The 23263-nt window shown below is 40.2% G+C and overlaps 1 protein-coding gene across 1 annotated transcript; it reads right to left on the bottom strand.

The window, feature by feature from the left end:
• Positions 1-9215: 9215 nt before the first annotated feature.
• Positions 9216-11359, bottom strand: LOC135473533 (peritrophin-1-like). Its single transcript, XM_064753385.1, has 3 exons — positions 11068-11359; positions 9873-10079; positions 9216-9424 (listed from the first exon to the last, which is right to left on the bottom strand). Exons 1-3 carry the CDS (start codon positions 11357-11359, stop codon positions 9216-9218), a joined length of 708 nt encoding a protein of 235 aa, XP_064609455.1.
• Between the last annotated feature and the right edge of the window lie 11904 nt (positions 11360-23263).

Raw genomic sequence — 23263 nt, 5'->3', positions numbered from 1 at the left:
ACCAGAAATAAGACAACATAGACCAACCGTGACTGAGACAAACTTCGACCTCATGATAATGCACAGTAAGAGTTCCCTTCAAACAGTCCAACCAGGCTGTCGGGTCTTTGAGGAACTTTACCAAAACATGGTCGTCCCAAGACGCAGAAACGGTTTTTAAAGGCCCCATATCTAAAAGTAAAGCTTTGTTTATCTGAGTGTTGGCAGATATGTACAGTTTTGATTTCTGGCGATGGAATAACGCTTCAACCGACACATTGCATCAGGCTAGTGCACATGACGGAAATTCGTTCTGATCCGTTTCCCGCGAGAGGTTATCGCTGGAAATCCAGGGATCGACTTGTCTACGTGCTTGTATAATCCCTGGAAGTAGGCAGGTTGTTTATAGCAGCCATCAAGACCTGTGTTTTGTAGGCGCCATATATGCTTATGTGCCGTTAAATTGATATTATTACGATCAGTAAGACCGGTTAAAACATCAATTTTGCTTCTTTGTTAAGTTTTTCTTTGCAAATAAATGCTCGCAATAATATGACTTACTTTTCCATTATGATAACGCTAAACGCAATGACTTCATATCGTACTTTCCCATTATGACAATGACAAACGCACTGACTTCATGTCGTACTTTCTCACTATGACAATGGTAAACACACTTACTTCATATCGATATATGGCCACGAAATAAGGAGAATTTCACGTTAGAACTGGTATTATGATGCGTTTTCATTAATGTAACTTTTTCTTGTGAATAAGACATTGGATATTGTTTTACCGGTTGAGGGCATGAACTGTGAGTGATTTGAACGCTTCGCTTTATACTACTAGTATACCGCATACCCGAGAAATGCCCGAGTAATCAAGTCAGTGGCTACAGTTCACAACAGTTTTGTCTATATATGGGTATAAAAGTCGATCTAAACAAACTGGATATGGCTTTATTGTTCTGAAAGCTCGATAAGGTAGTCGATAGAGCTCATCATTTTCAGCATTTTATTCAGTAAAAAAATGGACTAAAATTGGAGTGATTTGTTAATGTAGATCTTTCACTGCTCTCTCTTGTGATGATTGTGCGAGACATGAGTGATCGTTTCGTTGGCGACTTAAGCATCAGTATACAACATCAGTACAAAAGCATGGCTTTATTGGACATTTCATTAGTACACATAATGAATAAAATCTCTAAGGCAATTGCAGTTGGCACTTTGCGAGCACGGACAAATCTCATTTCAGACAAAACAAGCGAAAACCGCGTTCTGGTGATATTGGATAATTTCTATAACTTACGTGAATTTTATATGCGACTATGTCTTGTCAAGCAACAGTGTCTTTTGTCCGAATCACATTCACGTCGAAATATTGCGAACTTTTGTGCAGCTATCTGGCAAAAAATCGTGGCTTACACTCGGGTTTTCATTGCCAGTATTAATGTACTTACAATTAAATAATATAACTTAAGAATCAAAGACACTGTTCTCAGCTGTTCGTCTGGGTAAATTTCACACAGCGTCGTACGGCATTTTTCATCGTATATTTGTAGTACGTTATTTTGTACGTCACTATTACCGTATCATTGTTCTATACATGTGATTATCGCACATGTACGACATCGTTGTGAAACTGGGTCCAGCTCAGCAGTAAACTGTTCATATAACTGTATTTACTGTTCATATAATTGTATTTACTGTTTTATATAACTGTATTTACTGTTTTATACAACTGTATTTACTGTTTCATATAACTGTATTTACACTTCATATAACTGTATTTACACGAAGCACGAATTAATTCCTTATTTACAACAGGCGTTAAAAGACCACTTGTCTTCCACCGATAATGTGGGATGCGTTCGTCAGGTATCTGTAACTCATCTATAAAAATGATCGTCATCTTATGCGTGAAAATTCTTGAGTATCCCCTTGAAATAAATAAATAAACAAATAAATAAATGACAGCAGGTTTAAATGCTAGTACAAGTTTCATCATAATACGAACTAAATAACTCTATAGGTTCTAAGGTTTAAATCCTAATTCATTTTCAAACAACTGCAGTTTCTTAAAAAATGCATAAAAAGTTAGGCTAAGTTTATACACACCATAACCCCATTTTCAACTTTAAGTGCATGACACTAAAGACAGCACTTAAGCTTATACTGGAATAAACCTCTATTACATTGATAACAACTGACATGAAGGGCATCTAAAGTAATAGATAAATACGGGGTATATGCTGAGGAGTGGAATTATTAAGCGGTAATCATCATACGAGGTTAAGAATTGTTGTCCGCTAGAACTCTGCTAGAGTTGTTTTTAATCTAACTACTATGTCTAAGTTAAAAAGCTAAATAACGATATTTTGCTTTAAATAAGTTACAAGAAGATAGCAACTTTAAATGAAACAATAATGTAACACGTGCAGCGAAAATGCCTTTTATCCCATAAATATCAACTTTATTGAAGTTTGGGGTTTAGAAATCAGTTCAAGGAACATAGCCCCTGCTTATTTAAAGAATATATACATAGTGCACTGTGATATAGACACACTGCACACGGACTGGTCATTTAATACATCATCTCAGGCCAAAAGTCTGACGAATATATATGTACTGACCATATACATATTCGATTATAATAAAATAGGTACTTATGGCCGTTCAACGGTCAAATATCTGGAAAATTTCAGGTTATTTTGGATGGCTTCGTCTGCGTAACAGTTTGGTGTGAAGTCTTACAGAATTAGCCTGTCTGGGGTCAGGGTGAAATCAGAGTTTACACATGCAACGGGTCTGGGATGATTCAATTAGGAAGTCATAGCCCTAATACACGTTAAGGGTGTGCAGGGAGGGATTCCTCAGATCTCCGAGGTGATCTTTACCCAGGCCGGAGTGCTAATCTAGACGTAGAGGCTGTGTTAATCCTAACAGTAATCAACATAACACGGAACACATCGGTCTGCTTATCCTTCTGCGAGCAGGCCGTGCCCAGGTGCTTGCCTTTCCAATGATTAGGTGGCACGAGACGTGGGCTCAATTCTGGGGTGCCACCGTTGCCTAGGCCTTACTCACTATAAGCGTTTGACGGTGCTTTTTTGTGTGACGTTATATGTAATTCTCTGGAAAGCAATATGTCACGCGCAAAGAGATCGTCAGTACACTTCCCAATGGGCAGTGATTTACTCCGGGTATCCCTCCCCGATAAATCTTGCCAATATCGTACCTACATGTATGTATAATAGTGAAACAACATGCTTCAGTGTTGCGTTAAAACAATTAAATAAATACATATACAAACGACAACTGAGAGTAAATAAGGTCAGCCCTGCTAAAGGGTACCCGGGTCCAACCCCATGTAAGATCGTGACTTCATAATAGGCAGTCCTGGAGTTTTCTTTGATAGTATCAGATTCGCATTTTACGCCGTAGTCAAGAATATTTCACATGTAAAACGACGGCCAGCATAAGAGGAAAACGGTCAGAGCCTGGGAAAATTGGAGTTTTCGGAATTAGCTTTCCTGATAAGATGCTGATCTAAGCAATAGTGTGCGCTGTGTACTGTGACTAGTCGGTTTATCTGCTTGGTGGTTTCAGCATGCCGTTCCAGAGAGGCAGTAGTGTAAGTATGTCGACCAGCCTTTCACAAGGATACATCACAGTGAGATGAACTAAATAATATTGAAAATGACGCTGAACTAAAGCAAGAATGTAATACTGTCAGCGTTCAATAAAGTAAGGCTACTGAATGAAAAGGGAAGACCAACAGTTAGTATTGTTGGACAAAATATGAGAGAAGTAACCGTTTTAAATGAGGGAACAGAATATCAACAACCCGTGTACTGATCGAAAACAACCACAAAGTATTAAAGTAAACAATTAAACGTGGTCATATTTGTGACTCGTTAACATGAAATGTCACCTCCCGTCTTTGGCTACTAGTTAATATGTATTTCTCTACATGCCCAACTGAAATTTAACGGACAGTTGTCAATATAAAATTTTGTAATGCAGGACTATGGTTAATGCGAGCTGACACCTAATAAATACCTTTCAGTAAACGCCTAACGTCTAATCACATATTTATTATTTCATGGATGTTTAACGCCATAGTGACAATTTTTGTACTCCTACAGTGGCGGTCAATTTTAAATGAAGGAAACCGTTGTACACTGGGAAAACTACATGTCTTGGCGGGTTACTGACAAACTTTCCCACACGTGACGCACAGATTTGCACATCACCAAGGTGGGATTTACCTTCATCGATCGTTAGACTGCGCATCGTCGACCGCGTATTGTCACCGAAGCCCCACAAACAGCCCCATGAGTGGGGAGGAATCTACAAATTCTCTGTCAAAGGCCAGGTTTGAACCCACATCTCATGTGTCTTAGTAATTGAAAGGCCTTGAACTAGACAATGGTCCAGTAATACCCCCCTTTACCGTTTACCGTCTGTTATAAGTTAATATTAATGTGCAGTTAATGTATTGTTAGTAGACAGTTACTGTCCCGTTGGTATATGGTTCATGTCTAGTTGGTATACTTTTAATGACCTGTTGGTATTTATAGTTACTATATTACTGGCTTACACAGTTAATATAAAATGGGTATACAGTTAATGTCGTGTTGCTGTGCAGCTAATGCCTACATGATATACGGTTAATGTCTTATTGGTATGAAATATATCTCCTTAATGACTGTGATCATACCCAGTGTCTGGGTGAAATCAAATTAGTTTCAGTTACTAGTGATATCTAATGAACGTGTTATTAACATCTATAATATATCTATTCGAATGAAAAAATGAGCATATCTAGAGATGTAATAAAACATAAGTGCTTTAAACTAATACAAGTTTTATGTATTAATAGGATGACTTGTTACCTAAACGCCGTTGGCGAGTACGCCATTTAAATATCGATAATTGAACAATAACTATATAGCTAGCTAATTACACCTCAGAAATATTTAGGTAGTTAATTACAACTCATAACTATTTAACTAGCTAATGACACCTCATAACTATTTAGCTAGCTAATTACACCTCATTACTATTTAGCTAGCTAATTACGCCTCATAATTATGTAACTTATTATGATATGCACTATACTAGACAGATAAACTGTTTTGATTTTAGGAATGACTATGATTGAGCTGATATATAAGCATGCATTTAATGTAGTGAGCAGTGGTTACCCAGAATTCACAGTGATGCTAATGATACAGATTCTTTACCTCTGATCTACACCCCCCCTTTCCCCCTTCCCCACAGGACCCCATTCAAATGTTAATTTCAACTCGCCATACTATTCACACCGCCCCCCAAAACTAGTCGGCATCAGTCGTCTTCTTTGCTTTTCGAGAAATCAATGCAAGACCGTCTGTGTTCAACCCCAAAGTTAAATACAACTAAGATGTGTCAATAGATGTTTTAATGTCATTTCAACTGATCCATCACTGCTTACTACCGTGGTAAGTACACCTTTTGAATGTGAAGTAGGCATTCATTTCTTTACGCTGAGCAAAACACATGAAGTAAGATGCGAGTCTCGTCTTGTCCGTTAATGGCTATGCACGAAACACTTCCAGGGACGCCAAATAGGGAGAAACCGATCTGAGTGTAAGATGTTCTTTTATTAAATTCACCCAGTATGATGAGATTTTGCGTAAACATAGAGACAACAATACAGGCGGATTAAGTTTGTATAAGAACATTATATGTTTGTCTAAGGCTGTAACTTTCGTTCCGCAGCAAAAGCAATTAAAACTTACGTAATAACACCTTATTCAAAACTCTGTCAAAAGTAACTTCGTGAAAATCTGTCTTCCCTAGTTTACCAATGTTTTGCGAAGGCGGTTGGATTTTTTTTTATACCTGTGTCCTCTTTCTTATACCCGTACACATTTGAAATTACCGTTCTTGGCTTTCGATATCTCTTACAAGTTGGCGATATTTTAACGTATGTTTGTATATTTCTAACGGGGCACTTAATACAGTTAGTTCTCATACTATACACTTTATACATGTATAGAATTCATGACTACTCTGATGGCTATACTGGGAAAGAGCGAACAGTACCGCTCCTGTTTGATAATTAATTATCAAACTGTGCAGCGTGCTTTAGATTCGGCTTTGCACCCCTTTTTCGTTCGTAAAGCATTAGTTGCCGTTAACATGGGTGAGGCTTTTTAATGACAGAACGAAAACGTCTAAATCAACGCCAAACCTTTGGAGATAAATAACAGAGCATGTAAGTATCACACATGACAGTTTTCCCCTTGGACTTATTGTATGATGAGATAAAGTTTCCCCACGAAAGCCTCACAGATTTCTGACCAAGGCCTACTCGGCTTATTGTTATTCCGCTCCGCCTCCCATGACGTCAGCACCGAGGAATTGGTCAAATCAAAATATGCAAATCCAGTTTACGTGTGACGTGATTGCAGGTGTCGGCAAACACCTGGCCTAAACGAGCGGTGGCAGCATTTGGATGTAATTAACTTTAGCCACGTTTCAATTAAATGAATTTGCTATCAAACAACCGAACCTTTACTACACAGACATTTAATGTAAAGCTTTAAATTACGCAATTCACGAAGCACTGTTTAAAAAAAACGGTGTGTTTGCGTGCAATATTAAAGAAATAAATGTGAACGCTTTTTGGTGTAGCTGGGGACCAATTAGCGAGCTTTGTGCGAGAATCAGCGAAGGTCAGGCCCGTGTTCCGGCTTAGGTTGTTGTTGTTATGTCTGGTTTCAGCTGAAAGTTAAACTTTCCGAAATTTACATAGGCCTACTTGACATAAAAATTACGAGGAGTGCAAAGGTTCTATGCATGCAACTTTTGAAACGGGAAATAGACCAATATAGGTGCTAGAAAGGGTTGGCAGGGCCAACTGTGGAAGTTAATAAGTCATTTGCTGAAGGCCGAAGATTTACTGCGAAGACTCCATGCAGCTTCCTCCAAGCATAAATCTCACCACCGCCCTACAAACAAAATATCATTGAGGACGGCATTAAACACTCATAGAAATACACCTTCATATACAACACAGTTTTCACTGAAGTAGATTTAATTACACGTATTTATATTATAAAACTTTTCTTTATATCCTAGACGTATCTTTAAACAACATTTATATTCGTTAAAATTAAGGTTTAGGAGAATTCCGCAGCTTTCAGCGTCTAGGTGTTCCCCTTACTCGCTGTTAGTAGAGAATAAGGGTGTAAGTATACGAAACAAATATAGAAAAGGACTAGACTGTTCAAGTCGTCTTCATCGAACGGCCACACGAGCGTCATCGACCGCTTAGTGTCAACAGAGACAATGAGAACAGAGGTAACTACAAATTCCCTGTCAAATACCAGGTTTGAACATGCATTCATTGGTATCTACGCTTCGCTTTGCAACTACCTCAAATCGACGAGGGCCCTCGCAGGCTGATTTAGTCAAAGCGTTGTTCTTCTTGTTGACTCCCGACAAATGAGATCACAGGTTCGAATCCAGTTCTCGCTGATAGAGTTGCTGCATGAGTTTTATCAGGTCACTGATGAAGGGCGGTGATATGTTCGTGTGCCGATAAATCTGCCCGCCCTCTTTTAAGTGAAAAGGCTTGAGTACGGTAGTGGCTCAGTTAACGCTCTAGCGCAGCGTACTGACCCAAGATCCTCTCACCAATGCGGTCGGTGTGAGTTCTACTAGCAGAAGTACGGAGTTAAACCCAGACAGGCCAAATGCTGTAATTGGCCGTGTAGCGAAATCATAAATAGCGTTGAAAGTGACATTTAGTTAGAAATACCCTGAAGGATTAATGAAACATAGACAGTGTTTCAAATCTCCATGGTCGCCGTATACATTGTGAGTTTACTTACTCGTCTCACCTCTCAGTTGATGTGATGAATCAATAAGAGAATGTGCAGATTAATACATGCTGTTCACAAATCTATCAGTGAAATCGAGACAGTGAAACGGGATCTACTGGTTAGCGAGCTAGCGCAGCACAATAACTGTGGAGCCTCTCTCCAGTTTGGTCCCTGTGAGTTTTAAGTCCAATCGTGCTGGCTTCCTCTTCGGCCCTACATAGAAAGATCTTTCAGCAACCTACGGATGGTGGTGGGATTCGCCCGGGTTCTTCATGGATTCCTCCCACCATAATGCTGGCCCCTGTCGTATATGTGAAATATTCTTTGAATACGGCATAAATTACCAATCAAATAACTAAATAAATAAATGGAACATCGGTCTGATTGTTTAGTACATTGTAATGCAATAGCCCTAATTGCATTGTACGCCCAAAATACAAAAGAAAAAGTTATACAGCAGACGTCAGTGTTGGTAGAGAGCTTTTAAAGCTTTTATTATATATACGTTATGAATTCTGATAGAACAACACAATCATTTGGAATTAATATGTCCAAGGGAATAATTAGCAATAATTGAGAAGACTTCATTGTACAGCTTTTATTAAGTGAGAAATTAACAGCCAGAAAATTTTCCGTCTCCTGCATGATTAAAGTATGTGGAATGAAGTCAAAACCACTTAGGCTGAAATCACGAATCGACAACTTTTCCCCTTCAGTGCTTGTTCAAATTCATGTACACTGAAAACTGAACGCGGCAAAATGCTCTGATATTAGATATGATTTTCAAATTTCCCTCGCCACGATATGGCTGAAATATTGCCGATGTGGCGTTAAGCCATAATCATTCATTCATTCATTTAAATTTCCCTTGCACAGACTTCAGTCTAGGTGGAGAACAGAAATCATGGTGGACATTCTGGGAGATACTGTTGAGCAATAATATTTCACAACATTTAGGGACAATAGCCTGTGTTATTTCTAAGATACTTTGTTTTCCTTACATAAAAGAAGAAGAAGATGAAGAAGTTGGAAAAGAAAACTAGAGGAGTTAGATGTGTCAGCTTCGTTGGAATAATCCTCCATGGAATTCGTGGGCCAGGAATTGTGTAATGGAACTAAAGTGGCAAGAGAATAGTATATTGATGTGATATATAAGACAAATAAATAATATTAATAATAATGATTATAATACTACTAATAATAATAATAATCACAATGTATCATGGAACCGTAAAGATCCTTCGCAAACCGAAATCTTGTGGCTATAGTACAAAGCAAACATAATCCTTCTGCGCAGCCGTAGTTCTCATTCAAACAATTTCACTCAAATTACTGAAACTTCCACGTTCAGAGGAGAAGCTCAGTTGATTGGCCGGGAATCACAATCTACGTTGGCCAGCCAATCACACTTGTTCTTTATCGTTGAGTAGCCACTTCCAGAAGGGCATCGGATGCGCGCAACAATGCGCCCGTGATTGCATTTGTAAAATCTCAGGCAATGAGTCTCGTCTGCCACGTCTCCATTTTTCTTTCCTTCACAAGGCTGATCAATCACGGGACTAGCCGTTGCTAAAATACACAAAATAAAACTCATTAAAATTCCACAGAGTTAGAATTTGATGAAACATACATTATATATAATATATAAAGGAGTACCACTTTTTTTCGCGTTATCTTCATGAGGTTTTAACCAAAACCCTACATCTTCTTTCTTGTTTTTCTCTTCAGTGTGTGAGATACAGATATGCCGATCGTCTTGGTGGACGACAATTGGTAGTCCTACGAAAAGTAGGGTGCACAGCAGTGTCGTCGACTTTTCATTGTCTCCAAGGCCTCATAGTAAGGGCGGACACAGAGCATTGCAATCGACAAGATTCAAACAAGAAAGCAAACGTGATTGTGGCAAAGAGGCACACTTAAATGAGCAACTGCATACCGACTTGCCTAACATGTCGAACATAAACTTTCTACCTTGAACATTTAACAACAGAAAAGACACCGGAATACGTCTACTTACTGACGACGACGTTATTTGGAATAAGTCGACTTTTACACTCTTCTGCGACAAGAAAGCCTAACTCGCAAGTGTTGTTCCGGGTGCCGAACAACGTGTTCTCTGGGCACTGCATGGTGGCCACGACTGTCCGGTTAGTGCAGGCGAGGAACTGGGCACAGTTGTCCGGGTCTGGGTTGATACCATCAGGGTTGATGCAACGGGGATCATCTGAGTGAGAATGATAAAGAAAAAGTATGAGTAAATGGAGTGACTGATTGATTGTTATTTAACGCCATACCCTACTCATTTTTCATTTAAACGATGGTAATCAAATTAATGGGTGGAGGAAACAGAAGTGAGGTAAACCAACGATCTTACTGATAATCTATCCAAGGTGTGACGTGCAGCCTAACGTCAGTCTGCCCAATCGCTCTACGAGCGCCAATATCCGCTTATTTTCACAAAGACCCCACAAAGAAGGATAGTGTGAGAAGTTACAAATTCCAGGTCCAAGGGAATTATCAATTAACTCCACTTCGGCAATATTGCAGCCTTATCGTGAAGGGGGTCTTCATGGCCGAGGGGATTAGTGTGCCAGCGCGGCACAATGACTCAGGAAACTCCCATAATGCTGTCGCTGTGAGTTCAAATCCAGCTCATGGTGGCTTTCTCTCCGACCGTACGTGGGTCGGCATGTTACGTGCGTTTAACCCGGGCTCTGATCGGTTTCCTCCCACCATGATGCTGGTCGCTGACGTATACGTGAAATATTCATGGGTACGACGTAAGACACAAATTAAATAAATAAATCATATCGTGGGGACTTTAAAATTGATTGTGTATGTGTGTTACATGAAGAATATCTCGTGCCCAGATTCTCATGCAGAGGTTGGGTTCTAAAGCACGACCTCAATAATTCACAGAAAATTACTGTTACTCACTCACTGTGAGCGGCAACATCCAACCACTCTTCATTACTATTATGCCTATGTGGCTGACACTTCGGCTTTTTAAAGTAAAACCTGTGCTTTGGGTACTGTTTACGTTTTTGGAGAATGTCACTTGCTCTGTGTAAATAATTTGTGCGACATTGGTGAAATAAATCAAAATATGAATGGAGGCTGATTCTGGGTGTTATAGTCGGCACAATCTGATATGCAATTACTGTTGCAACACTCGCTGATAATGGGTGTGTTATCACTGATAAAATACTCACTGATAATGGGTGTTGTCGGTGTCTGGTTACAGTCATCCCATTGTGACATCGGTTCCACGCATGCGTGGCCGACGTTAGACCAAATCCGGCTTTCGTTACACTGCATGGTGTGAATGATCTTGCCGAGGACACAGAAGTACACCGCCTTACAGTCCGTGCTATCCCTGGTCCATTCTGTTGTCCAGGGGTCTCTGCACCCAGGGTCCGCCCCGAAATTGTCAGATGGTGCGCTGTAACAACATGTCAACAAGAGACCTAAACCAACTATCACTGTCCCAATGGCAACAACCATTTTCACCAGGGCTCTCGCTATTTAGTAGATTCCTTCTTCACCGACAAGTCATGCTCTCCTGATCTTAGTGCTACAGTCTTTGAGAACAATTTCAGCGGGCGATATGCATTTATATAGCTCCATGCAATAAATGGAGCCTTTGTTTAATGCGAAGTGTTCCTTTTCGGCCGGCATCATGCGTAGCGTGTATGGTTGTCCGGATTACGCGTAAGCTGGAAGTAGGAAGTCAAGGCGCCGAACAGCTCGTGTGGGATCGCGGATTAACGGGTTCTCTTTAAACCAAATCTCTGCCCCAGAGAAATTTAAGTTTACAACTCAGCGGTGTTGAAGCCTAACTACTTTGAAGAACTGCTTAGGAACAAATATTGTCAGCTTTCTAGACAAATAAACTTTGCAGGCAAAACCTGTATTCATGTGAAGATAATCATTGGAATCCGTCCATACACAAACAAAAGCTTTTCACATCCACAAGAGATCAGCTTCTCTTTAGGGGAATCCCCTGTCATAATCCCGGCGAAAAGGATTTGGTATATACATGATGTTTCATGGAAAAGGATCTGTGAAATGATTTTCAAACAATTTGTACCATCTTTTATAACCAGGAGTATTTATGTATCTCTTTCATAAGTTTTCGAAAATAAAGTCAGCCACGTATATGTGTGATCTCCATATTTCGATGTCCTGTTCTAAATGGTTTTGATAAGAATACGATTTTATGATTGGTGTATTTTTTCCTAATAGGTTCTATTCCTTACCAACACAATGATATGTGTGTTTCAATGGCCGAAAAAACAGTATCTTTACAAAAGGAATGGAGAACATTGTTGCTACTTTGAACCCACAGCTTTGATGTCAAAAGAAACATTAATATGAAGTATATGCCAGATGAAAAACTATTCAACACGGTCCAGAAAATCGTTCCTCCTTGTTTTTCTCAACCGACAAAAATTTATTTTAAACACTGAATTCTATAACGGACATTTAACATCACATAAATTTCAAGCTACTTACTACACAATTTTCTACATTCGAATGCATATACATATAGAAAGGTATGAATGAATGAGGTAAATTAACAAGAGGTCGTATTTTACCGGTTACGTGCCAGTTATCACACTGTCGTTGCTACCCTGGTTTACTCTCTGTCGGTCTTTTATTATTTTGAAACGAAATAATTCAAGCAAAAATATGGGCGTGATGATACGGCTCAGCGCCAGCACAGACATTAACCCTCACAGCTGACTCATAATGGCCATACACTACTGGTGAAAGTTCTCCGGCGCACGTCATATAAGACGACCCAAACGTCTCAACAAGGCCCTCGGAGAGTAGCGGCCGGGCTATTCCAATAAACATCTCGTATTTCGACAAGCATTTCCCACCAAAACGACATCTACCTCTCCTAATTTCTTATTTATTTATTTACTTATTTATTTCATGAGAGTTTTACTCTGTACTCAAGAATATTTCACTCGAAGGCGAAGGCGGCTCGCATGATTGCGTGAGGAAATCGTGCACAGCCTATGGAAACACACGGCCATCCCTAAGTTGTTCCAGACCTTCCCACGTATGATCGAAGAGGAATCCAGCATGGGCTGAAATTGAATTCACAGAGATCACATTGGTGAAAGGCTCTTGGATCATTATACTGCTCTAGCACGCTAACCACTACGTCACACAGGCCTCACTCTTTTCTTATATCCAGAGAAAAATGCCTCCAATACAGTGGGGATTTCTTTTCTATTTTCGGATTGCACACTTGTCGACTTTATAGGCAGAAAATGTCTTTTGGAACGAGTCTCTGACAGCTTACCCCAACACGAGATTTAACGTGGCACGCATTAAAGCAGATTGGTTTGAAAAATAGGTACATTTCACCGGAGAAAACTGGAGTCATCCAGAGGTCGGCTTGTCATGCATTGTATCCCAGCTTACAGCATGTACATGTAAAAAGTGATTCGAGTGACGAGAATTACAATGCCAAACATGATCGAATGAGTATTGAAATATTTTACTCCGTTTTAGTATTTCTTTATTTTATTTGAAGAATATGCTTCTTCATTGACTACCATACACTGGAAAGCGTTTCGCATTGTTACATGTTTGTAATTATCTGTCTGGCATAGAAAAAACAACAGTGGACCTTAATGGCAAACAGACGGAACTGATGGGACAAACAAGATAATCATTTGTTCCTTAATTCAACGAGACTTGCTGATTTCATTGCAATATTGCATTATGTAAAGGAGCTTTTTTATTTTAAACAAAACTATTAATTACTGTGAAATTGGCAAATATTTCGTCACATTTGGAATATAAGTCTTTTCATTACCTTGAATGCCTTTTCCCTACGTGGCTTCTTACCATGGCTGTTTACCTTGAGTTACTGTCCACTTATCTGTGAACTGCGTATCTTGTACAGTTATAAAATTAATGCGTTCACACATAGTTTATGTTCGAATGTACATTTGTTTTGGTAAAATATTACACCAAAACCACAATTATATTCCCCTCCGGTAGTGCGTGGGAAGCAATCTACAGATGGTTTTGACCCCCGGTTTCCTCCCACCATAGTGCTGGCCGCCGTCCTGTAAATGAAATGTTCTTGAGTACGGCGTAAAACACCAATCAGATAAATAAATATATCAAAATTGTATACTAGCAAACCAAAATTTATGGGAACCTTTCCGGACTACATTGATTCGGGTTCACACTGTGCAGTGTACTGTTCAGTCTTGTCTTTGTGATGACGATTTGTGGGCAAATTGGGAATAATTGTCAACTGAGCTTCATATATATAATGCAGACTTTTCCACATGTACTTATTGAGCATTTACCCATGATCAGTAATAGTTTTCTTTCTTTTTTTTTGTTGTTACAAAAACCCAAAGTATTGTTATGAACAAGTAACTACCACAACGAGCAGAAAACTGCCGCCGGCCTTACGTCGTGATGGCAGTTACACATTTAAGCATTTTCCATAAAGCATTCGGCTTTCGCAAATCCTACATTTACTATATATGATGCGAACTTGACAACGTGTATCTGTTGGCGTGTAGCCCTGATGGTTGAAGTAGATTTAAGCAACGCCCATGTATAGTTACAAATATGTAACTCCCATGACGAGCCGAATATTGCCACTGGCCATACGACATGATGGAAACCACATTAAGTTCTCTTTGAAAAATGATCCTGTCTTCAGAGATTTTCCATAAAAACTTTGGCTATCGATATTTCGGTGACCGACAAGCATGCCTATCATTAACCTACAAATTCCACAAGAAGAGTTTAGTAAAATGGTGTATTTCTAGGTCAAATAGTTACCAGTCAGATCAAACATACCTATGCCTACAGATGACAAAAAAATAAACACTTATTCCAACAAGCTACAGTAGTTATTGTTGACTGGTCTTTATCCACTCTCCGTTTGGGGGAGTGACAAAAGACTTACGGGTCAACCGGCACAATGGTAGAACGACCCAAGCCACGGGTATGTGTACTGTGAAGGATTGAGACAAGCCCGTGGGTAGGTAAAACATGAATACTCACGCTCCTCACATACTTGCGAACGACACCTGACACATATTTTACACCTTTTATCTGTTTTAGCGAGATCATTGGATACAATGAAGCAGAGGAACATGCCATGAAGCTGTGAGACCTACCCGGATATCTTTTAGTGGAGGTGGGTACTGAATTACTGATAGTTACCCGCTTTGTACCTGGACACTGTTAACGTGACGAGTGCCTGAGGGGACAGCGGACAATATGGGGGATACCCGACCTGTATTTTGCTGGTTACGTTCTCAAGGCCGAGAACCATGTTGTTTACATCCCAAGACCGGGGTGTGGTTTACAAAACAAAAAAAAAAAACAAACAAACAAAAAACAAAAAGAAATATATTTTTAAAACCTAACACACCGCTTGACTTTACATATAAAGAACAAAGACGACCCCCCCCCCCCATGTACATGTATACATGTTTATGAAAATGTGCTTGTTTCTGTTTTGTGATTATCTTGAAACAGATGGGTGGGACATGGCTAAGTCGAAAGGTTAGCGACTCTCAAACTCTGGTGCATAAAGTATGGGTTTAAATCTGGATGTTGACAAAGAATTCGTCAATTAAGCGCTTGTACTACTCGTGCTGCTTGATGACAATAAGTGGTCGACATCAGTCTTGGGCATGTTTGTACATTCTAACGTATGGTATGTTAATCTGTGCGTCACTTAATGACATTGCCTGTCCACAGCATCCCTAAAACCACTGGTTTACCCCAGCACTCTGGTTTCCTGCAACCGTAAAATCAACCGCAATCTGATTGTTGAAAAAGAAATCTTGACTCTGACGTTAACAAGCTGTAAATAAATCGAAGTGTGTTAAATAAATATCTTAAGATATAGTAGGTAGACCAAGAGCATATATGTATGCAGATTATATACTTCATTATAGGAGCGCTTAGTAGCTAGACCAAGAGCATACATGTATATCATCAGACTATATATACCACTACTGGAACGCCATGCCGAAGACTGGAACCGTTCTCTTCTAGCGGCCTCAGTTTTGACGTTATCCACTCATTTGTTCATATCCTTAGCATCTGAGCCCCTATCGAGATGGTCGTTGTAAAAAAAAAAAAACAGACACGAATTAGAACTTCTCTGTGCATAAGAAGATATTTGACACCCGATCGATCAATTCCATTCCAATACTTTGCGTACCGGTGAGCCCGAATAATTCGTTCATATAGAGTCTAAAACTCAAAATTTTCAAAGGATGGAGAACGACAGGGCCAGCATTCGTCCTATAGGAAGGGCGGTAGAAAAATGGCAACCATTTTCCGTATTTAAACGACTACATTGGTAATTTAGCAAGTTCAGATGTATGGCAGGCTCGTGTATAAATTATCGTTCTGTGGTGTTTTTTCTGTTTTATTTTTTAGGCTGTCCCAGGTCCGATTGAAACAGCAAGATCACTAACCCTTCATCGACAGAAAATGGTTGCTTCATCGTGGTCTTAATTCAGGTTTCAAAAAGGAAAATATACATTGTTTGATTTAGTACATGTAGTTGTTGGCTGAAAAACTACCACAGTTTTGCGTTCATTGTAATTGATATGAGCGCTTCGTACACAGTGTTTGAGACCGAGAGAACGGTATCTGTAACGTATGCTATATGTAAACACTTGAACACTTTTCGTCTCTCCTGAACAATCTAGGTCATTTGCGGTTAGCCGTTTTCATGAGTTGTCCGGTACATCTTAGACTGACAGCTGGCGGTTTGAAATGAACATTTAGGCAGGATGACGCCTGTAGGACTAAATACCATGCTATCGTCTTCTATCCTTCCTGATCATGATTGGTCAAAGATCATTTCCCGTGTACAAGACTGACGCTCTTACAAGCACATCGTCATAGATAAGTAAGACTTACATGAGATCTTAATAAACTCAAGCCCACTGTACATGTACCATAAGTGCTTACAGATACAAAAAAGGTGCCGAGTTGGAAAAGACCGCCCTCTGTCTCACCAAAAGAATTTTACAAGCAATATCAGTGTATGCGTGTGTGAAAGGAAAACATTTAAACTGGACTAGATTGATATTGTATTTATTAAAGGAAGGTTCGACTAGTTTTCGTCAACATGTACACCGAGTACATATGTCCCATTAAATTGCCAAATTTGCGTTAGCACTATATAGGCATTCATCGTCTCACAATTGGAACTTCCGTTATGTAAATAAAGAGCACAATATCAGCCGAACTTCCGTTATGTAAATAAAGAGAACAATGCCAGCAGAACTTCCGTTATGTAAATAAAGAGCACAATCTCAGCCAAACTTCCGTTATGTAAATACAGGGCACAATCTCAGCGCGCGTTTCTTTGCCGCCCGCTACTGTATTTCTATATCTACCTGATCAAACAACTCGTGCCGATTCACCAAGTCTACTCATTTCAGTCAGAAAGTGGGGGGTACACGCAGTACATTTGTCAGACCATACACGCACGGACTGGGCGCCAAACAGCGACTACATTTACATTTAGCTTGGTGATATTGTGAACATCTCCAGGCCCAGGGATCACGAAACGACCTTAGACTTAAGTCAAACTTGTTATTTCTTATGTAACATGATAAAAATATCATATTAACATATATATTAACAACATAAAATTCTTGGTAAACTACTAATTTCATCTGATATAAGGGAAAGGAACATACAAAGTTTAATGATTGAAATTTTGACTTGTGTCTAAGATCGCTTCGTGATCCAGGGGACAGAACTACGGGATATTCTATTATAACAAATAAGTAATCCAAATCTGATAACCTTGATTTGGACGAAAGCATGTATAACATTTATTAAAGTCGTTTATTCATTTTATTTTTTAGCAGATTTTTTTCTTTCTGTTTCTTTTTATTCTTCTTTTTCTTAATCATCTTCTTTATCTTCTTCATCATCTTCTTCATCTTCTTTGTCTTTTTAAGAGATAAGAAGGGAACACCACAACAACAAACTATAACACAGTTTGGATTTCCCTTAAGGGGTATTGAGACAGATTCCAAAAGCATTGTAATTATAGCTAAGCCTACATGTAGCATAGAATTCATTATCCGATTCGTCGTACCGTTGCTCTATCCAACCTGAAGAATAAAACTTACATTATTTTGATAAAACGATACAACTTGAACTAAATACAAGCAACGACGTGGGAAGAACGTTTACTGCTTGAAGCTGTGTTTATTTGTCACAATGAAATATGCTATTTACTATTTCGGCACATCTCAAGTACCTTGTTCCAAGGCGTTCGATAAGACTGTACTCAAACATATAGAAAAAAACTACAGGCGCGAACCATATTTATTCTATAACGCGAATAAGATATCGCCACGTCTCGTTGAAATATTAGTAACGGCTGTGTGACCTCATTCACTAGATGGTGTATAAAAAAAGTCACTTGAGATGACATAGCACAATCAGCCTCACGATCTCATTAAACATTGCCCGTCATACTTATTTACTGCAGGTAATCATTAAACATTGCAAGTTGTCCGTCCTTACTGCGCAGTTACAGTTTCCCTAGCTCATTAAGTTACTACGAGCTTTAAGTCACAAGGGTGCCCTTAACATTACCAATCTAACTTACTTATTGTACAGCACCCTTACGTCACTCTCGTGAGATCCACTATGTTACATCGGTCTCACGAATAAACTAAACATGGGTGTTGTCATTAGCTCACTAAAACTCACTGAAAAGTTCAGTTCAGGTTATGAACTGGACGATAATAAACGTTTTTTATTTTTTTTAACTTGTAGGACAATGACCTTGACAACTTGATGTCCCTAATGATGCTAATGAGGCCAGATTTTGACCGGGACAGTTTACCTCTTCCAGTCATTTTCCATAAGATGCCGTGACGCGTGAACGTAGCAATTACACAGACGTCTCTTCAAACCATAATTAAACCGACCCAATAGCGCAGTTAGTAGAGCGATTGCTTCGGGAGCGGAAGATCCAGGGTCAGTCCTCGATCGGGCCACACTTACGACTTTAAAAGAGGCAGTGGTAGCTTCCTCGCTTGGCGTTCAGCATTAAGGGGATAGTGCAATGACTGGTTGACCCGTATCAGTATTGTGGCTCGGGCGGGGCAGTTTACTTGCCTTCGATAAGTCGTTTCAGTAAAGCAGCAGTAGATAAAAGAGCGGTGGAAATCCGCCCTGCATCAAGGCACATTACATGCTCTCTAAGGATTCCTTCGTCGTCATATGACTGTAAAATTGTTTCAGTACGATGTTAAACCTGAAGTACTCACTCACTCACTCACGCAAAACATATTTGAGTGAATGGTGAATAAACTATGAATGCGATGACCAGCTATTCATAACGGACATGATAACCAAATATTTAGTTTCTTAATTTGCACTACTAGGGTGTCGTTTGTTACATCTACTCTCTACCAAACAGAACCTAGGGAGAGGTATATGCAGTAGCTGAACCAACGCCCTGCTCACAGGCACATTAAATATTGACAAGAGTGAGCAGACAGTATAACTGTAGTCCTGATGAATGACATCGTGGTTGCTGAGACCCTTCGCGTGGGATTGCCCCCAGAGCCCAGTGAGCCCCACCCCTCACAGCTATAGATACATCCTTGGGTAAACCACCTATATGCTAACATACAAACTTTTCCAATTGAGGATGAAACCGTTAACTTTTTACCTGTCTCTCCCATTAGCATTCAGAATTCAACGTGAACAGTGTTTGACATGCAGTGTATACACACCAAGATCTGAGAGCAAGTGCAGATAACTCACGAAGCAAATATTGCGCCCAGTGCAGCTTGAATCGTACACATTGTGCACCGGGATTACATTTCATTCAGCCCTGTTAAATCATTCCATTTCTTGTCACAATAATAAACCGAGTATTAATCTCACAGATGAAAGCAGCGATTCATCAGGGACAAGTTGAAGTACATGGAGAACGAGCAGTAGTCTGGCCTGCCCATATACAATATCATTATTCAGTAAATGGTTTCTGCTGCGGAGAAATAATATTGCTTTTTCTTTCTTTAAATTATTTTCAGATGGTATAGTAATTCACGATCCCCATATGTTCCGAGAGAATGCAAGACTTGTAAACATTAACGCATTTTCATATAGTCGTGGATTGTCCGCTCCCAGTACGTTGGTGTACTAGACAACAGAATGGCTCAGCAGCCTTTCGCCTAATGCAGCACAGCCTGTACCGGCTTCCTCTCCGGTCACACCTGCGGAGGTCTGTCAGCAGCCTGCGGATGACCTTCGGTTTCCTACGCTTCCTGTCTGTGCCCGCTTTCCTGTCACCATAATCCTGTTTGTCGCAGAACAAGTGAAATATTCGAGTACGTCGTAAAATAGCAATCAAATGAATAAATCCGGTCGCATATGGCGCGGTCTGACGGCAACCTCCGGATGGCCTTGGGCTCTCTACGGAACCTGTCCGCTTTTCTACCTCCATAATTTTGGCCACCGCGGAATAAGAGAAATATCCCTGAGTACGTCGTAAACACCAATCAAATAAATAAATAAATAAAAAAGCATAAATCGTATAGTCATACTGAACAGATGCGGCCTTGAATCAGGAGGTTTCTTAGGTGCATGATAACAAGCTTTCTATCGGGTTCTAGCCTGTATCATGTACACCGGTGATTTTGTAAATAGCCATGACTGCTCTATAAAGCCTCGGTCAGATAAATACATCAGTCAAATAATAGTCGATACTGCTTTATGCCCCTTTGTTTGACCTTTTATGGTTTTTAAAGGCGAAGACAGAAGTAGATTTAATGTTTAAACACTGTTTTATAAAAAAAATCCTTACAGGCTATATCACATTTTTTAGACTATATCACATTGTTTAGTCTGTACTGAACAACAACAAGCTATTGTTGGCTGCTTTTAAAGATACACGTGAGTGGATAGTCGTATAGAGTGTTTGTGGCATAGCGCTCCTTGGCGCCTGTAAGAGAGGATCACCACATTCACGCCTCCCCCCCCCCTCTCCCCTTAACACCACTCCTTCCATCCTCCAAACTCAATGGGGTCCTGGAAGCAGAAAGAACTCTCCTTTCAGACTCTTCCGGGTCAGGCTTCCGTTCCGCAATGTCAAATTGACACATTCAATCAACGGTTGTTTAAACAATACTTAGCTCAAGTATGACAATTTGTTTGTATAATTAACGCTGTTAATGCTCTTACCGACAGGGTGAACACGCCGAATTCTCCAGCATCAGAACTGCACCTGTAATCAGACCGCAAGTAACACGTGACCAAGATTGTGCCACCCACGGGATTGTCTGTGACATGAAGTCGTGAAGGGCAACGAAAGTTTGGCCAACTGATTAGGTTGGCCTTCAGAATACACAAACTATCCCTGTAGAAGTAGGTTAATGAAGTATACCTCTAGAAATACATTGTTTCCGTAAATTAAGCCACGTTCAACCTATTTTTTGTTGGCCATGCTATTGTTTTTAGAGCGGTCAGTTGAGCGTGAGTTAGACTTAAGCAAGAGTTATCTATGTATACTGTCTGATACGCCATCATGTGTCAAGCATATTTTCGTACGCTTTCTCTACTCCTATCCAGGCCTCTAGTGGCTTATATGGCATTAGGAATGAGGTGTTGGTGACTTTTTCTCCCACATGTGCCATGGTCACTATAGCGGCTTATATAGCATTAGCAATGTGGTGTTGGTGACTTTTTCTCCCACATGTGCCATGGTCACTATAGCGGCTTATATAGCATTGGCAATGTGGTGTTGGTGACTTTTTCTCCCACATGTGCCATGGTCACTATAGCGGCTTATATAGCATTAGCAATGTGGTGTTGGTGACTTTTTCTCCCACATGTGCCATGGTCACTATAGCGGCTTATATAGCATTAGGTGAGTGGTGTTGGTGACTTTTTCTCCCACATGTGCCATGGTCACTATAGCGGTTTATATAGCATTAGCAATGTGGTGTTGGTGACTTTTTCTCCCACATGTGCCGTGGTCACTATAGCGGCTTATATAGCATTAGGTGAGTGGTGTTGGTGATTTTTTCTCCCACATGTGCCATGGTCACTATAGCGGTTTATATAGCATTAGGTGAGTGGTGTTGGTGACTTTTTCTCCCACATGTCCCATTGTCACTATAGCGGCTTATATAGCATTAGGAATGTGGTGTTGGTGACTTTTTCTCCCACATGTGCCGTGGTCACTATAGCGGCTTATATAGCATTAGGTGAGTGGTGTTGGTGACTTTTTCTCCGACATGTGCCATTGTCACTATAGCGGCTTATATAGCATTAGGAATGTGGTGTTGGTGACTTTTTCTTCCACATGTGCCATGGTCACTATAGCGGCTTATATAGCATTAGGTGAGTGGTGTTGGTGACTTTTTCTCCCACATGTGCCGTGGTCACTATAGCGGCTTATATAGCATTAGGAATGTGGTGTTGGTGACTTTTTCTCCCACATGTGCCGTGGTCACTATAGCGGCTTATATAGCATTAGGTGAGTGGTGTTGGTGACTTTTTCTCCCACATGTGCCATGGTCACTATAGCGGCTTATATAGCATTAGGTGAGTGGTGTTGGTGACTTTTTCTCCCACATGTGCCGTGGTCACTATAGCGGCTTATATAGCATTAGGAATGTGGTGTTGGTGACTTTTTCTCCCACATGTGCCATGGTCACTATAGCGGCTTATATAGCATTAGGTGAGTGGTGTTGGTGACTTTTTCTCCCACATGTGCCGTGGTCACTATAGCGGCTTATATAGCATTAGGTGAGTGGTGTTGGTGACTTTTTCTCCCACATGTGTCATGGTCACTATAGCGGCTTATATAGCATTAGCTATGTGGTGTTGGTGACTTTTTCTCCCACATGTGCCATGGTCACTATAGAGGCTTATGTAGCATTAGCAATGAGGTGTTGGTGACTTTTTCTTCCACATGTGTCATGGTCACTTTAGCGGCTTATTTAGCATTAGCAATGAGGTTTTGGTGACTTTTTCTCCCACATGTGCCATGGTCACTATAGCGGCTTATATAGCATTAGGTGAGTGGTGTTGGTGACTTTTTCTCCCACATGTGTCATGGTCACTATAGCGGCTTATATAGCATTAGGAATGTGGTGTTGGTGACTTTTTCTCCCACATGTGTCATGGTCACTATAGCGGCTTATATAGCATTAGGTGAGTGGTGTTGGTGACTTTTTCTCCCACATGTGCCGTGGTCACTATAGCGGCTTATATAGCATTAGGTGAGTGGTGTTGGTGACCTTTTCTCCCACATGTGTCATGGTCACTATAGCGGCTTATATAGCATTAGCTATGTGGTGTTGGTGACTTTTTCTCCCACATGTGCCATGGTCACTATAGAGG

This window comes from Liolophura sinensis, chromosome 8, assembly GCF_032854445.1.
Source record: "Liolophura sinensis isolate JHLJ2023 chromosome 8, CUHK_Ljap_v2, whole genome shotgun sequence".
Lineage (NCBI taxonomy): Eukaryota > Metazoa > Mollusca > Polyplacophora > Chitonida > Chitonidae > Liolophura > Liolophura sinensis.
Note: the sequence above shows the minus strand (reverse complement) of the source record. Positions and strands in the feature narration are given on the sequence as shown.